This window comes from Melopsittacus undulatus, chromosome 12 (assembly GCF_012275295.1).
Source record: "Melopsittacus undulatus isolate bMelUnd1 chromosome 12, bMelUnd1.mat.Z, whole genome shotgun sequence".
NCBI lineage: Eukaryota > Metazoa > Chordata > Aves > Psittaciformes > Psittaculidae > Melopsittacus > Melopsittacus undulatus.
The window spans coordinates 11,756,058-11,773,765 of NC_047538.1; the positions used below are offsets into that span (position 1 = coordinate 11,756,058).

Below are 17,708 nucleotides of genomic sequence, written 5' to 3' on the forward strand. Positions count from 1 at the left end.
AACCAACTCGCTCTAAAGATTTAATAGGTTTAACAAGAAGAGAAACAAGAAATTGCCAACAGAGAAGGTATGTGGGTGAAAATGGATTCCTGACAAATATTATCTCTAGAGACGAACAGTTTAGATGACTAATTTCTCTCTGCTTCAAAATATAAGCATTTCACATAAATCTGACCTCTAAATTCCTTTGCAATTTAGTTTAAAAGCTAGATAATCAAGGTTTTTACTGGTGCAGCATCCTGTCCTGAGAATGTTTTAGTTCTGAAACAATCATTGGGTAATTCAGCTACATTGACATAAAAGTGCTCCTGCTGAGAAAACTAGAAGTTTCAAGTAGTATTAAGACTAAAGGTACAGGAGTGAGTTTGTAACTAAAGGTGCAGACATAATTTCAGTGCTGAAGCTTTCTCCAGTATGACTGGTACAAGAAACAAATCCTTTCATTCAACAATTTTCACGCTATTCAGTGCAATTCTGTCTTCTGTTCCTTTCCTACCCCTTTCTCACAAACTCTTACCCTTTATCTTTCATTTTCACCTCTGCTCACCAGAATTTTTTCTGCCATCTGTTGAATCTGTTGAGATTTAGTTTGAATATCTTCCTTGAGACGGTTTTCTCTTCGTTCCACAGTCTCTAATCTCTTCACTTGATTCTCCAGAGAATGGCGCCGTTCCTGCAGAGTGATTATTAACTGCATTTAGATTAACCAACCCTGCATTACCATAAAGCAGTAAGTAGTTTCTAAAGTCAGCTGAAGCAGTCAATACATGGTTGTCTTTTAGATTTGAAATCCTCATCATGCCTCAAATCCCTTATGCTAACCACATCTTTATTGACTCCTCATTGAAAATAAAAAGGCTCTCAGTTTTCTTCAAAGGAATAGAAGCTTTTTAATTAAAACCGGATTAATGCCTAACATCACTTTTCCACGAATAGTTACTATAGGAATAGAGAAGGTTTACAGTCATCCAGATGATGGTTCCTAAACTGAGACACATCCCAATAGCTACTTTACTCTAGATACACATTCTGTACTCACCTCCGCTTCAAGCAATTTCTTCTTCATGCTTTCATTCGAATCTTCTCGATTCTGCAGTTTCTCTAACTCCTTCTCAGCTCTCTCCTTTGCTTGGCGGATATTTTGAAGAAGTTCAGTTGCCTCTGAGCTAGCTTTCACAGCCTAAAGGTTCAAAGGGAGGTGGGGAAGGTATTATAAGAAAAACATACACACAAAAACTTGTCTGTGAAAAGCTCCTAACCCTGAGGTGGTCAACATTCTGAATAAAACTGCTACAGAACCTAGGCCTAGCAGCCTAAAATTAAGACAATTTTAAATGCGTGTAACAACCCAAATTCTAACTTCTGTTATGCAATTCTTTTCCATTTCACAAAAAAACCCTGAAAATCCAAGAGATCTACGTTTGTCTTGCTGTACTGCAAGTTTCTGATTGTCTCTTTATACTGAAAGTAAAGTCTATCCCCAAGTTCAGAGGAAGTTCTTGGGAAGAACTTACCAAATACTCTGTACTAGAACATGAGGAGAATAACCTGTTTACCTTAGACAGAATTAGTGAAAGGAGGAAAGGAGATTAAAATAGGACTGTTTTGAAATATCAGGACTGTTTCTACATAATTTTGGCCTCATGTTCATATTCTAGATCACTAAAACTTTAAAAAGCCCTCTCTCTCCAGGTGCCAAGTTTGAAAAGTTTAGTCAATTATTATAATTACTATTTTTTTCAGCTGAAACATGCCAGGAATAGAAGTTCCCCTACTGTTCTTACAGTGCCACCTTAAGTGACAGACTGACCACAACTGCAAGCATCAGATAGTGTGTACTTCCTTCAGCTTAAACTGATAAGGGATTTTAATCCTGCTGGGAATCCTTATCATTCACCATTTTTACTGTGAATAACTGAATGGAAGGTGATTTTGCAATTAAAACATTATACTGGGAGACTAAACCAAGTCCAACACATATTTTACTAGTGAGCTAAAAACATGTGAATCCCCTTTTCAGGAGCCAGGGACCAGTCTTTGCATACAGCATACCCAAACTGGCCTTTTAAACTAGAATTTCTCTACACTACTCTAGTTCTGACTCAGCTTCATGTTGACATGTCTCAAGAGCCAAAAGTATACTGAAAACACCAATGATTTCAGATACCAGTTCCCACCCCCTTTTCCCTGACATCCCCCATGCTATGACTAATTCTATTTTTGAGGATAAAACAAAGTGGATCCCTCCTCTGCATTAAGGTTTCACTGGAAAATCTTGTGGAGAAATGCACTTTCACCACCCAGACATTACCTTTGTCAGCTTTTCCTGTAGCTCCTGGATTTTGGCCTGCTGCTCTGTGTTGATCTACAGTTCAATAAAAAGATGGGAGGAAAGAGGGTTACAAATCCAAAAAGGAAAGCATGCTGTCTACTAAGATACCATATTTATTTTAATTCACTTCCCAAAAATGTTAGTTTCTCCCTATAAATTCCAACACACCAAAATGCTACTTGGAAATCCATTCTCATTTTACTAACTTCTGTCTGATTCTGTATTTTGGTTAACAAGTAGCTTGTTCAACAAGTTGTAGTTGTGACAACACTCAGAAATCTTTTTATTTTTCATTTGTTATTCTTTATTTATAAAGAAAACCCTTATGTATCACTAACCTAGCTGCAAACTCAGACTATACTAGATTCTGAACACAATCCATTAAGAACAGGATATACAGACACAGCTTTACATCAAATCAGAGCAGTGATCACACCAAGAAGATTAAAACAAAACAAAATAAAATTAGAGAAGAAACGAAGAGAAAAAATGAAGAGAAAAAAAACAAAGAGAAAAAACGAAGAGAAAGGAAGAAAAAAGAAGAAAAAAGAGGAAAAAAGAAGAAAAAAGAAGAAAAAAGAAGAAAAAAGAAGAAAAAAAGAAGAAAAATGAGAACTGTGAGACTGTACATGGCACTGAAAACCAAAGACACTCGTTTTCTATGCATAATATGAAAGACTCAGAAAGCAAATTCCAGACACTGAGGTAACATACCTTCTCCAATTTGGAATACAACTCTCCCGCTTCATTTTTCCCTTGATCTTTAACCTGTAACTTAAGTATAAAACATATCAGTCTCAGGAGAGGTTGTAGTACGTTGGCGTTCTATCCAGTCATCACCTCATGCGATTTAAACACAAGCATCTACACAGGGTATAATGACATTATTTCAAGGCTACAATTGAAAAGCATTTTGTATTAGTTGTAGAAACCACTTGATCTTTGGAGGAAACACACACACCCCATGAAGCCTAAACTACCTTTTGCAATTTGTTGTGACATTCTGTAGCTTTACGTTTGAATTCTTCAGCTGCCAGTCGGGACTCTCTCAACTCCGATTCATAAAGATCACTACGCCTGCGAGCTGAAATAAGGTCCTCTTCTAATTGATTCATCATCAACCTCATTTCTTCTACTTGAGCTTGATATTCCTGCATTTGTCGTGGAAGGGAAGGAAAAGGTATTAGATTTTAGAGGCAATAAGGGAAATACTTGAGGCAGCAGATCCCAGAATACTGATTGCAGGCAAGAGGCACATTTAAGAATATGTGGAAGAAAAGTAAAGCACAAAATAAAACTATAAGAGCTAAATAAACAATATATGCATTGTATTCTGGTTTGAGTTGGGCCATTTTTAAGCCATTATCCCATGATGTCAAAACACTGACTTTTTGAGAGTGGCTGCACTGCAGAACCACATGCATACTTCTACATACAAAAGATAAAAATTACTTACATTTCTAATTTCTGAAACAGAAATGTGCCTTTGAGTTGAGGTCTCTACTAAATGCTCAGATGCTCCCTCAAGATATGTTTCCTCAGGCTGATAACATGACAATTGCAACAGATCTGCACAGCTTGGGTTAAAGGGAAGGAGAAGCAGAGGGGTAGCACACTGTGGCTTCTAGCCTTCAGTTATTTTCTCTTGATAGAGTTAAAAAGGATCATATTGCTCTGGGAGACAACCTAAAATCAAATAGTAACTCAGAAAAACTGTCCAAAACTCACATTGCCCATAGAAGATATTTGCTAATATAGGCAAAAATGATGGTTCCCCATTCAGGATACTACAAAAGAGGGCATCTGGAAGGGGATGGTGGAAGCAGAAAAGAATAACTGAACTGACTGTCTCAATGAGACTTGGTGCTCAGACTGAGACGAGCTCATGAGATGGCTTCTCATATTTTCAGTGGAAAAAAATATTTTAATTATGCTTATTTAGCATTTACTAAGTCCTGTAAGAACACATTGTATAAGATTAGTCTAAATCAAAAAACCCAACAAAAAAAAACAACCAAATGAACAAACTATGCACATCGAGAGCTAGGAAAAAAAGATTATGAAGAACTGACAGTGGGGGAGTCTACCCTTCTTTCCATTTTAATATCTTACAATATGTCTGACTACCTCTATATTCAAAAGAGTAACTGTCTCATGACAAAATCAGGTTTGTCATCACTCCTTCCAGACAGCCAGCTGTCTTTAGTTAGACATGTGATTGCCTCAACACTGACCCTAATGTCAGCTGGGATTCTTTAGCAACATGGAGAGCTTATATAGAGATTTAACAGATTGCTTTACTAGGGGGAACATGGCAGAATGGTTCTTAATACCCAGATTGATTCTCCAGTTTGTAAGGCAAACAGGGGACCTACTCTTTCCAGTTAGTCTCTGTTTGTCTGAAAGCATTTTCTTGTCAGAAGGAATTAGTCTTTTTATAACAAGTGAGCACAGATTAACTCAAATACTCATTTAATGCAAATATGTTTGTGAATGAAAAAGGCAGAGTGTTTGAAGGAATACAAGTTCTGCCCAGAAATCATACTTTGTTAAGACTTCCTAAAATACACGTCTTTTATGTCAGCAAACGCTTGACCAAAGAATTATAGGTATGACTACAGTTGCCACTGTAATGAGTGAAAATGAGTGTTTGGGAAGGGAGGAGAATTGAGAGGGAGAAAAGAAGGAAGAAGAGAAAATATTTAGTAATATTTCAGGGGGGGTTGTTTCTACACACTTGCAAGACTATCTTTGAATAAATCTCATGCTCAGGTCAGAGGAACAGGCCACATCACTCAAGGTGACAGAAAAATACCTCTTGCGTATGCATTGAGCATAGTTCAAAATCTATCAGGATGAATTTAAGTGCATATTAAGGGACAGGCAAAGCTCAGAGCATATACCTGAAGCAAACCACACCAGGGTAGCTACATACAAATGGGTAGGCCTTTCAAAAAGATAGAGATTCTGGTTTGCTGCAAGTTCATCCATTCATCTAGGTCTTCATCAAGTAACTACCAGATAAAAGGTTTAGTTAAAAATAAATCAAACCTGAACCAAACAGAAAATGAACACACACCCCCAAACAAAACAGACAAACAAAAAAACACAAAAAAAGCCCACAAACCACAAAAAAGCCCACAAACCCATCACATTTTTCTATTCAAGTACCTGGGGTTAAGTTGAACCTACAGTCTTGCCCTACAAATACCAAATGCCTCATTATTGGGTTCTGAAGATTCTAGTTTGCTATTAATTTTACTCATTCTCTCCCAAGCTTTATGTTTTCAACAGTAATGCTCTAATGGACTCTTCCATCTCACCTTCCAGTTCCCTTTGACTTCAGAAAAATGATTTAAGTCTTTAATGGTTAAGATCCACCTCCTGGTATGAGTCAGCAAAAACATCTCTGGCTATTTTGTTGCCGTGTTCTTGCATGTGAGTTTCAGGTGGCTCAGAAGACCACCCCAGGTATGAAAATGCAGATTCATTCCTTGACCTAAACAGCATTTTCACCTCCTTGTAAATCTTCACAAGCCAAATTGAGAAATTCTGGGCCAGAATATTTGATTGAAAACTACTTGCATTATTTTTCCTCTGTTCCATGTGTCTGCACTGCTTAAGAACCTATTGATATTTATCTTCACCAAAAATGCTCCACATTTCAATATTTAAAGTAACTTCATTACCAAAGCACCAGAACACAGAGTAATGAGCATTAGGTCCCTCGTATTACATAAAACAACCATTCAGGAGAATGCTGTAGAAGTCTATGGAGGCCTACTACATCCAGAGAGTTGTTTTTGCATTTCATTACTTTTTACATAAGAACTGCTCATGTCTGGAGAATTATTACCAAGGTTTCTAGGTTTCCTTGTCTCAGACACTATGAAATTAGTCAGTTAATGTTTGTAAAGTGCTTTGAAGATGAAAAACAACAGATAATTGCAAAGAACAGTTTGAATGCCATAGCAAATTCAGTTTATTTTTCTCAATGCAATATGTTGTTAGTAATTCATAAAACTGAATGGGTTCTGTCTTATAGACAGGATTTTACATGCTAAAATGTCCATATTTGTCACCATATTTTCATTTAATTGCAACATTATTTTTTTTCTTATGAACAATTGCCTGCATTAGTGAATTTTCAACATTCTTCTGGTGGTAAAAACTTATGAACATCTACTTTGCAAATAGATTAAATTAGGCACCACACATTTTGAAAGGCTATTACAGCATTTTATATGGCCAGATAAGGAAGAATTTAAAAAACCCACACAAAATTAAGGATTGCCCAGCTCTCCCCAAGGTGAAGATTCAGTAACTAGTAAAATTTGTAGAGCTTGAATATTTAAAATGGATAGTTCATTTCCAGTGCAGCATATTACTAAAGCGTGGCAGCCTTCTCCTCAGCTGGTTTTATAGACAAAGTACTTTCAGGATGAGAAAAAGAAAAACTTGAAGTTTGGTGTTTCTGCTTACTTGCAATAGGCACAAAAGTGTGTATTTTGTTCCTCCTCATTTTGTTTAAGAAACTATGTGAAAACACACAGACTGGGAATCATCACAGCCTACCAACATAAAATGTAATCCTGGCAACAGAGCTACAATATGCCAAGAATGCCTATCTGTAGATAGCCACCCTGCTCCCCGCAGAAGCAGGTATACCTGTTCCTTGATCTCTTGCAGTTTTCGGCTTTGCTCTCTGATATCATGAAGTAGCTGCAGTGCCTTATCATCTTCCTGAGACACTTCCATCCGTGCCTGCTCCAGGCTTCGCTTTAAGCTCTGCAGAAAGCAAAATGTTCAATACATAGCCTTTTTTTTTTTCAGATGGCTGTAGAATAAAGATCTTTAGCTATACAAATGCCTCCTTGACTGCAGGGAGACACCAAAAAAAAAAATCAAGGCCACAGTGATGGAACCCTAAAGAAATCCATGGCCAGTGCTACTCCTGCAGCCCATTTTACAAATGCTGCTTGCTGCACTTCAATCTTAGTTCAAATCTCTACTTCCTCACATTAGGTTTAGAGACAAAAAAAAACAAACAAAACAAAAACCAAAAGGCATCCATTACTGACAGCATTTATCTACATTTTATCTAGCACTATTAATTCACAACCTAGATACAATCCTTCAACTTCATGTTACTACCATTTTCCTTGTTGCTGTTAAATGAATTAAATCCTTTAACCACTGTTAAAATTCCATAAAGAATTTCAAGATCTGCTTCCCAACAAATCAACGCATTAGAAATGCTTTTCAGTTCTCAGAAACAGCGGTATTATCTGGACTTTTGTTCTTCATACAAGAGAGGAAACAGAATGTTATATCCAACTCAAAACACATTGACTATTAACTAGAATGAAAGTATCCTCACTGGAATCTTGCCAGGACAAGTAGGCAGACATTCCAGCTCCCATGAAATACGCCAAATGATCTTTGAGGACATGGTTTTACAGCCTCATTTTTATATTCTACCTGAACAATAGCGCTAGCGTTAGCCCTGACATTGTGCTGAGAAACTGCATCAGTCCAAACTCAGAATACCACAAACTGAGGCAACACCACTAATCCTCTTATTTGTCCTTGATTTCTGTCACTGATTAGGCCCCATCCTCTTCTGGCTAAGAAACCTGCAAGAATTCAAACCCAAGCATGTTCTAGCACAGCTAGTTAGACAAACATCACAAACAGTTTAAGCAAGACCAGGACAGTAGTTATTCCTCTATGTTCTAAGCACATGACCACGAAGCAAAGTTGGAATACAACTATCAAACAAGCTTCTGCAAACAAATTCAGGGCTCCATGTTCAACAGATATCCTCTCACATATCATCTGCTCTCCATCAAGTACCCCCACTGAAACCATGAGGGACGAGAAAGGCAAAGACCACCAGATTTCAGGCCTTCAGAGCTGAAAGGACTGGTGTAAGGGCTCACACTGCATTCTGTGATATAGGTGGCCAGGTCCTGCTCCAGGAGGGATCGCTGGGTCTCAGAGGCTTTCAGTTCCACCTCCTTTTGGCTAAGTACAGCCTCCACCTCTGACACTCTCCGGTGCAACCGCGTCATTTCCTGCTCCATCTGCAATAAATATCAAGAGGTTACAAAGGGGGCTTCAAAAGCTTTGTTAACTGCTACTTTCAGAGCTCTGTTTGTAAGGAATTTGTCTCCAAGAGACTGCTAGCTATGCTTCTCCAAATGGCGTTTAAATTCCAATACCATTGTCTCTGCTCCAGGAATGCACAGTTCTTCTTAAGGACAAGTAGTAAGTCTAAGTCACCCCATTCATTCAAGCTGCTTGTTCATATTCAGTCGTTCTTCGAACCCCAGTTAGCAAAGAAGACACAATCATTTTTCACCTGACTTGCAGAGAAGGGTCACTTTAACCTTATCCCAAATCCATGCTGGACCAGAAGATGGTATCCCCCCATCTCCTTGTCAGGAGTAAATGGTCAAATCCAGAACAGAGCAGGGAAAAAAGCAAACAAACTCTCATAAAAGTCTCTTACAAGCAGTAAGTTTTTAAAGACTCCACAGGGTTCCCTTTATTGGAGCACAGCAACTGTTATAAGATGTTCACCATAACCAGTGACGTGACAACAGTTATGTAAGTAGAAGCTGATGAATTAGGAAGAGAACCTCAGAACGGTACTGCTGTAATTGTGCGTATGACGAAGAGGCACGGCCTGCAGGAAGAAGCAGTCGTCTGTGTCACGCTGACAAAAGGACTGTTTAAAATCCAGAGCCACTTCTTGTTAAGATAAAAGTATCTAGAGCAACAGCATGGCCTAAATTCATTTCCCTTTGTATTGGACAGGAAGCCACCTCACTGAAGGAAAAGCACTTTGCCCACCACGAGTCTGGATGATCAGCAGCATCTGACAGATCCCTGGACATACAGTGGTTGCAGATTCCTGGAGCAATGGAGATGGCCAATTGCATAAATAAATACCTTGTAACACTTGTCCTGGGCGTCTTGGAGTTCTTTGCTCTTGAGAAGAAGTTTGTTTTCCATGGAGTTGACCTTGGCTGGAGAATCCACACTTGAAAAAACAGATCTAGAAGAGCAAAGCCAAACAGCACGTGAATACAGGTAAAAGCTACAGAAATATGCATTTATGCAGCCTTGGTAAAGCCATTGGGTACTTTCTTATAGCAGGATAAAAGAAAGGTGTAGCAATCACAGTCTAACAGCCATCAATACAGATCAAGCATACCATAAAACCTGATGACAGTATTTCATATAATCACAGGATTATTTGGGTTAGAAAGGACCTTAAGATTATCTAGTTTCAATCCCCCTGCCATGGGCAGGGTCATCTTTCACAAGACCATGTCACCCAAGGCTGCGTCCAACCTGGCCTTGAACGCTGCCAGGGATGGAGCATTTACCACTTCTTTGGGCAACTTGTGCAGTGCAGTGTCTCACTACTCTCACAGTAAAGGACTTCTTCCTTATATCTAACCTGAACTTCCCCTGCTTAAGTTTATTAGATAATCCATGTGTACTTCTAGTTACAATATTACTATTTCCTAGCAGTGACAAAACTATAGCAGTGCAAAACAATAGATCACAGCAACATTTTTGCGTAACTGGCATAGATTTATAAGTGCAACAAAAACAAAGCACAAAGTCAATGTAACCATTTGGAAAGATATCAAATTTACAGAGAATTGTTTTCGACTTTGTACTTTATTTTTAAACGAGTTTTAAAAACACCATCAAAGTACAAAAGATCTTAAAAACTTTAATTTGCCGTAATCTGCACCACAGGAAGAATTTAATATCCTTAGTTACCTTCTGGGAATCAAAATTGAAACTTTCCTAACCCAATTCATGCAATCCCTACAAACTCAATCAATACCAATATGATTAGTCACACTGCAGAATATCAGAGTTCCACTTACAAGTAATTTTTTTCCAAGAGACACAACTGTACTGTTCAAAACAATCTGACTCCAGAAACCTGGGGGAAATATTTACATGTTTTTAGGGTTTCTAATTGAGACTCAACAGTTGAGAAGTTTACCATTACTGTTAGTCTAAATTCATTCTAGGAAAGGATAGGCAGCCACTCAGCGTTTTGGAGCATACTTTTAGTGCTTTGCAGTCTTAAATCTGCAATTTGCAACCAAGAAAATTAAGTACACACATCAAAACATAATTAAAAAAAAAATATATCACATTCTCCCTCGCATAAAATGATTCAAACAAGAAACTTAAGCAGTTAATGATGTGATGAAACCAGTGTTACTGATAGATGAAAATGCAGAAGTAGAATGAAGGTGCTAATAAAAGATCATACAGTCTGCCCACACATTGCTTTCTGCTTCTCCTGGCCACAGTTTGGTATGCAGCCAGTTATCCCCATGGAGAGAAATGAGCTTTGAGCAGCTCTCTGCATATAGCCATACACCCACACACAGCAGCACAGTCTCTCTTAACACTAAGGAAAAGTTTGATTCCATCACCACCATTTTCTGAGAAAATTCTACTCCTTAATTCAAAGAGAGAAGCAGGGTAGGCACAAAAGAGAGACACCTGGGGTTTTATGAAAATGCTGCAGCAACCTAGCTATATCAAAGTAGATCTTCAGTACCAACACTTTAGGCAGTCATTAGGAAACACTGGTTTGATATTAGCAAACAAACCCAGCAAACCCCACCTATTCTGCCTTAAAAGGTCAAATATTAATATTTCTTCAGACATCTGAGATGGAAAAACTTAGAAGAAAGAATCCTACACTTTAACTGTACAGCTATGATTAGGACTTCATAAAAAAAAACCATAGAATCCCAGCCTGGTTTGGGTTGGAGGGGACCTTGAAGCTCATCCAGTTCCAACCCCTGCACAACACCTTCCACTAGACCACGTTGCTCCAAGTCCTGCCCAACATGGCCTTGAAAATGCAAATGCTTTTGTAAAGCATTCCTTTAGTCCTGGTCCAATCAATCTGATACATCAAATTATCATATTTTAAAATCAATTTATAAAGCGTGTCTATACTCCTACAGAGAAAAGGCAGCCATCTGAAAAAGATGCATATTAAATCCTATAACAGCTGGGTGTACAAACAAGGCTAAAAATGAAGAGTTGAGAAAAAGCAGTCTAAAAATACAAATTAAAGCTCACATTAACTAAAAAAGACACTAAGGAATCTGCTTTAAAATGTTAATCAAATATATGTAAATAGCTGCAATGTACTGAGACGAGTCTGAAAATCTTCTTATAATAAAAATTTAGCTTCACAGGGCTAAACTGCCCCGGCTAAAAGTACATTTTTGGTTTTTTTACTTACAGTTTCAACATTAGCCATCACCATTTTACTGTTATTCTTTTACAAATCTGAGGCATTACCTAAACAAAGTACAGCCACTCCTCACAAACCTGCCTTTATTTGCTGTCTGTTTCCCCTCCCTAAAGGGGCTAATTTTATTTGGGTTTTTTGCTTATTTACTTTAGTTGCTATGAAAAGAGTCAGAGCCCAATGGTATTCCAGGCACCATTTTGCATTTCAAACATTTCTCTTAGCAAGCCAATTTAAAGCATCCATACACACTGCACCACGGGAAGTAACAAGAGAGATTCGGGCAAGAAGCTCAGAGCTCTGCAGAGACCCAGTTGTCCCTCCGGGAGCGATGGGATGGGACAGAGCACGGGAGACTCGCAGTGACCCAACTTAGTTTCATGAGCCGACTGTAGAGGGAGCTGCTCCTCATGGTTGGCGTCAGTTTTGGAAGGAAAGAACGTTACAAACTAGAACTCCAGTCTTCTTCCTCATCCCTAACCAAAGGGAGGAAGGAATTCCTTAAAAATATGTGTCCTGGTGACATGACAATTTTCCTGCCATGGAAACAGCACATCCCCGAATGAAGCTGATTTCAGTTAGCACTGGACACACAGTTTTAAAGAAAAGTCCTATTGCAGCAATTCTTTCCTGCATACAAATTATATTAGAAATTCAAGAACATCCATACATCCTTCAGAGTATCAAAAAGGGGGCAGACAGAGGAAATCAAGAGAAATGGAATACTGACTAATCTAATAAGCCTTGTCATGGTGACACAAGCTCTCAACACAGCATGACAAGGTGGAAAATACCCACATTGCTGGGGCACTTATGTTCTTCCTCAGTCAGGAATCATCTCGAAAATTAAACACATGCAATCCAACATCAAAAGCCACGATGCAAAGCTATCATTCAGGTTAGTAACCCCTCAGAATATTTCATTTAATTAACTGCTACATCTGGATCCATTCTTAGCACAACAGAGCAGTTTCTGCTGTTTCCTCTCAAGTGTGAAGAAAAGATTAACAAAAGGTAACCAGCATACATCAACAAGAAAACTGCAATAAAAGACTGAAAAGCCCCAAAGTCTATAGTCCCCAGTGCTGATAGCACTACCTGTGCCAATTTAGTTTCAAAAGACACACTGCCTGCATGGCTAAAACCAAGCTGACAGCTGCCCATCTAGTGATTGTACAGCCAGATCTGCAGCAGCCTCAACAAGCAGTGAGCAAAAGCTCCACCAGTCTGTGACTGAGATGAAGAAAGTAGTACAGCAAAAGCTCAAAGCTGGTTCTGATGTATCAAACTCACACCTTAACCCTCTTGTGCATCATACCTTCCTTTGTCCTTTTATGCCACTCTCACAAACCCCCAACTCACCTGTGCTTCTTCCTTCTCACAACGCTTGACACCATCTGTCCTAATCCTGGCCCCCACACAACATGCCTATAATCTCATCCCCCAGCCCTCATGCTCTATTCTTTTTAGCATTATACTCATCTGTACCTTCCACCCCCTCGTAAATGCTTGCTCAGGCCTAAAAAAAAACCCGACCAAAACCAAACAGTGATAGCATCAATCTGTGAATAGAGCTAGCTGAAGCAAGGCATATTTTTGATATGCTCATCCTGTGCTTCCTCTTTAATCTATCTTTGGTGAAAGAGTTTACCAGAACCAGACAAACTGTTGGAAGAAATCAGTAGTCCTTCTTTTTGGAAGACTGGCCCATTTTAAACCCTAGAACCCTGCAGAAAAGGTTTGGACCATCTACAAAGCTTCATAGACCACAATTCAAGAATTACTAGGATTACATTTATTATATCCTGCTAGATTATTTCCAAAAATAAAGCTCTGTATCAGCAACTGAGGTTAGGTACTAGCCCCACTGTCAGCCTTGCCTGTGAATGTATCTCTAGGTTCTGGTTTAGCAAGCATTTTGTATTAATCTAAGGTTTGCATCATAAGTACTCAGACCACTTTAGCTCCCTGCTCCAGTCAGAGGCAGGCAAAAATTGACATCATAAATGATTTTTTATCTTGGTATTTATTTTTAATTAGTCATTTTGGTGTGTTTTATTAGGTATTGATTTTATGAGGTATTCTAGTTTAGTTTATTAGGTATTTATTTTATTAGATGTTTTGGTATATTTGGTTAGCCCTGGATTTCTAATGCATTTGCCTTATGCCTTAAGGGTTCTGAGAGTCACCTGCAAAGGACAAGAAGAATTTTCCTTCACCCCTTGATGCATATTTCTGGCATCTAAGGGTTTCTGTCACTTGTTCTGAGCACTGGAGATCAGCCACAGTTAGGGACAAGAAGTGAAGTGGGGCTGGCTTTTAATGGAATTAAACTCTCAGTTGCCTGTTATCTTGTCACAGTCCCACACTCGCAGCCAAACCAGCAGCCAGATTTGCAGTCAGACAGTCAGCTCTCCCCCATATCAAGAATTTAGAGGCCATGATGGAAGAAGTTAGCTGTTCCTTTTCTGCAGCTTGATCCCAGTTCTTAGAATCGTATAGGTGATTAACAAACACTTGGCTAGTACAAGAACCTATGACATAAGCAATGCCCTTGATTTCTCCTGACTGCTTCCTACCACACATTATTGTTGTGCCTTTTGCTCTTTTGTTCAATCTTACGTTTTTTACAGGGTCACAAATTCTTCCCTAAACTCATGGTATGGGGCAATATATAGAACATTTTCATTCAGTGGACCCTTCTAAACTACATATTGACTACATGATTTCTGACAACAAGTCAAAGTGATTTCAGTGAACCCTTCTAACCAGAAGTGGTTAGGAGGAAGAGGAGACTGAAAAAGAGAACTTCTTTTATCCTTTTGTCCATTTTTTTTAACTGCTGTTTCTCTGAAGCATTTGAAATTCCAAGCTCAGCTACAGCTTCTTACTGTCCAGTGAACAAAGACAACAGGATAACTCTAAACTTCATAGCTGGACAGCCCTCACATTAAAAGCAAGGAAAGTTTCAAAGACCTTGTTAATGGCACTCTGCAGTTGCCCAGCCTGACTAGGAGCAGCAGTAGAGGCATTAGAGCTAACATGCTGCAGACACAGGAAAACAGATCTGCAGCACTTAGCAAAATAAGGGTTAGACTTTTAGAGGAAAGATTTTAAGAAAAATTATGGGCTGATAAACTATGACTTAGGACCTTGCAGAGAAGACATCCCAAGGCTTGCAACAGATAAGCCTACCCCTCATGTACAGTTCTCTTTCCCATCCAGAATTTGATATTCAAACTAGTGTGGACAGAAACAGTACTTTATTTCCTCAAGCAAAACATACAACACACAACATATTATAAGTAAGAAGTGAGCTGTATGAACCAGTGTTGCAGTGATATTGAGAAGAAACTGGTCACCACATTATTTAAATACAGATATTTTTGAGTCTCCATACACTCTTTGCTATATTTAAGTCACCTTCTTAGAAGAAAATGCAAGTATTTACTGAAAAAAAAAATAAATCAAAGTGCATTTATAAACAACTTATTCAAAAAAAAGGAAAGAAAAAAAAGAAAAAAAAAGAAACTGAGATCTACTTCTATTAAAATTTATTCTGGGGAAAATGAAGTACATGATGTCTTTCTGTTCCAGCTCAGGAGAAAACAGGCCACACCAAGCAGAGATTTTACTTCAGTCAAAATTTCTCCAGAGCACATTAATCTCTATTTGTTTGCTGTACCTCTTCTCATCGATTACCAGAATTCAAATGTAAGTTCAATAGTCATTTTCAGTACGAGGTCCACAAAGAAACACATTAATCCACCTGCTACATCTGCATTACTTTTCAGCCTTCAACCTCCAGCATAGTTACACCACTGATCCTGGGACTTTACCTCACCTCCTCATCAGTTCTAGTCCTGGGACTAATTACATACACATTTTTACCATATATATATATGGTCACTGTTGAGCCTCTTCTGACTGTTACGTGAATGGTCATGTAGGTTTGATAGATGGATTGCAGCTCCCAGGCAGAAAACGTAATGCCGTAAGTTATTTCACTTCTAAATCAATAGATTTTTAACCCCAGGATCTACAAATAAAACATTCCATTTTCCTAATTCTGCTGACAATATTAGATCATTTCAATATTAGATAATAATTTGATAATTAGATAAGTAAAAGAATACTTTGAAGGGGTTTTATTTCCTCTCCCTTCCTTCCTCTTTTGTCATCAAAGCAACTCTGCTGAGGAGAGACAGTCAAAGATTCCCTTTTTATTATTGGCATAACCAGCACATAACCTTGATTCATAGTGTGGGCAAGATCAAAGATGTCAACAGTATCACCAGATTTGGTTACACACTTACCACAGAGCAACTATCACAACCAATATGACAAAAACATGAAAACTTGATTAAGGCAGATTGACAACGAAGTCCCTGAAGGGAACTAATGAGCAGCAGTGAACGATGGCTGGCACAAAAACACAGCACCTTGGAGTGCATTGAGTCACTAACCCAGCTAAAGCCATTGCATTCCTGAGAGGCCTCATGATACTGATGGAAGGACTTCGTAACTCAACCTACTGTACTAATACTTTTTCAAGAGCTCTGTCATAAGAAACTAACCACCCACAACACCAAATGGTTTATACCACACTATTTATAATCTTCTTTTTCTCCGACTGCATTCTCTCAGAAAGCATGTATTCTTTCAACTGAAATCCACTTTTTCTAGATCTTTACCTCCCTCCACAGACACATACCCTGCATACTCCATCTAAATCTCCACTGTCTTAACACAAAATACAGCAACATCCAGTATTCATATTTAACTTGACCTAACAGCACACAGTCAGCTGCCATGAAGATCCTTCTCTTCTTCACTGACCCATCACTGCACATTCCCAGATTAGAGGAGCTCCATTTCTGTGGATCACTGATTCAGCCTTATACATCCCCAGCACTTGGTGCCCACTCTCTGACCCAATAAAATAACACACACCCCCTTTTCCATCTCTGAACTCCTCAGTATTCTCATTCTTTCAGGGATCTGCAATATCAGAAATGCAATCACCTACTGCTCTCTGGTTAACAGCAATAACTGACTGAAAGTATTTGAACAATTTTAACAGTAACTGGTTTAGAATCAATCTTTCCATTCCATTCCCTCCCCCTCATCCCAGAAATAATCACAAAACAGTAGGACAGGCACAAGCCACAGTAGCAACAGATCCAGCCAGAATCTGGCAGCTTCCCTACAGCAGAGTACAGGCCAGTTAAAACAGCTTTTCCTCACACACACCATCCCCACTGTAACAAACCTTCACATTTTTTCCAACGGTCCTAAGCAATCTACCTAAGCAATAATTCCTACTTACTCTGATTTGAGGATCCCCAATGCCTTGATGAATGAAAACCCCACAAACGGCAGATCTTCACCCGAGAAACCTGCTGGGTTCAACTGGCGCGTAGAGGATAAAACCCGCGAATTCTTCTCTGGTTCATCAAAATTTGAGGTGTCATCATCAGACTTGAGAGTAGGAACGAAGGGGGGAGGAGCTGGTGAAAAAAAGCAAGAAGAAAAGACAAAATTCAGCTACAGTTCACTCTGCAACAGTCCCACTCATTCAGTGCTCGCAATGGCACTGCAGCTCCTGCTTTTAATCTTGCTAACACAAGCAGACTGAGCTGCTGCTCTCCAATGTATTACAGCAACAAGAGATTAACCCTTAATCTACCAACATGGCTACCACTCTGCAGGCAGAGTGTCTCCCACACTGATTAAACTGGGGTTTAGGATGGGGATTTGAGATTGTTGGGTTTGGGGTGAGTTTTTTTCAGATTAGGTTTTGGTTTTTTAAACACATACATGGAATCAAATCAAATCATCAGGCTAAGAAAATCAGTACTGTGATATAGCTGAAAGTAATCCCGTTCTGATTCATATAGAAATCGTCTCCAACCTATGCAATTAGTGACACTACATGAGAACATAGCCTGATCCTTTGCTAGTCAGCTAAGGGATACCTTTAACCTTTAATACTACCAAGAATCCTCCCAGCATAAGCTTCTAATCAACAGCAAACTGGTCTTTCTCCTGGACAATTCTAAT

General features: G+C 38.8%; 1 protein-coding gene across 2 annotated transcripts in view; it reads right to left on the reverse strand.

The window, feature by feature from the left end:
- CIT (citron rho-interacting serine/threonine kinase) overlaps positions 1-17,708 on the reverse strand; it is a 73,856-nt gene that overhangs the window by 40,893 nt on the left and 15,255 nt on the right. The window contains exons 9-17 of one of the 2 annotated variants that reach the window (XM_034068321.1): positions 16,975-17,155; positions 9,290-9,395; positions 8,275-8,418; positions 7,001-7,120; positions 3,313-3,483; positions 3,047-3,100; positions 2,312-2,365; positions 1,040-1,180; positions 548-673 (exon numbers count right to left, since the gene is read on the reverse strand). In XM_034068321.1, the coding sequence (XP_033924212.1) occupies positions 548-673; positions 1,040-1,180; positions 2,312-2,365; positions 3,047-3,100; positions 3,313-3,483; positions 7,001-7,120; positions 8,275-8,418; positions 9,290-9,395; positions 16,975-17,155 (1,097 nt within the window). The remainder of the gene's footprint in view (positions 1-547; positions 674-1,039; positions 1,181-2,311; positions 2,366-3,046; positions 3,101-3,312; positions 3,484-7,000; positions 7,121-8,274; positions 8,419-9,289; positions 9,396-16,974; positions 17,156-17,708) is intronic. The other variant, XM_034068322.1, reaches the window with a different exon arrangement.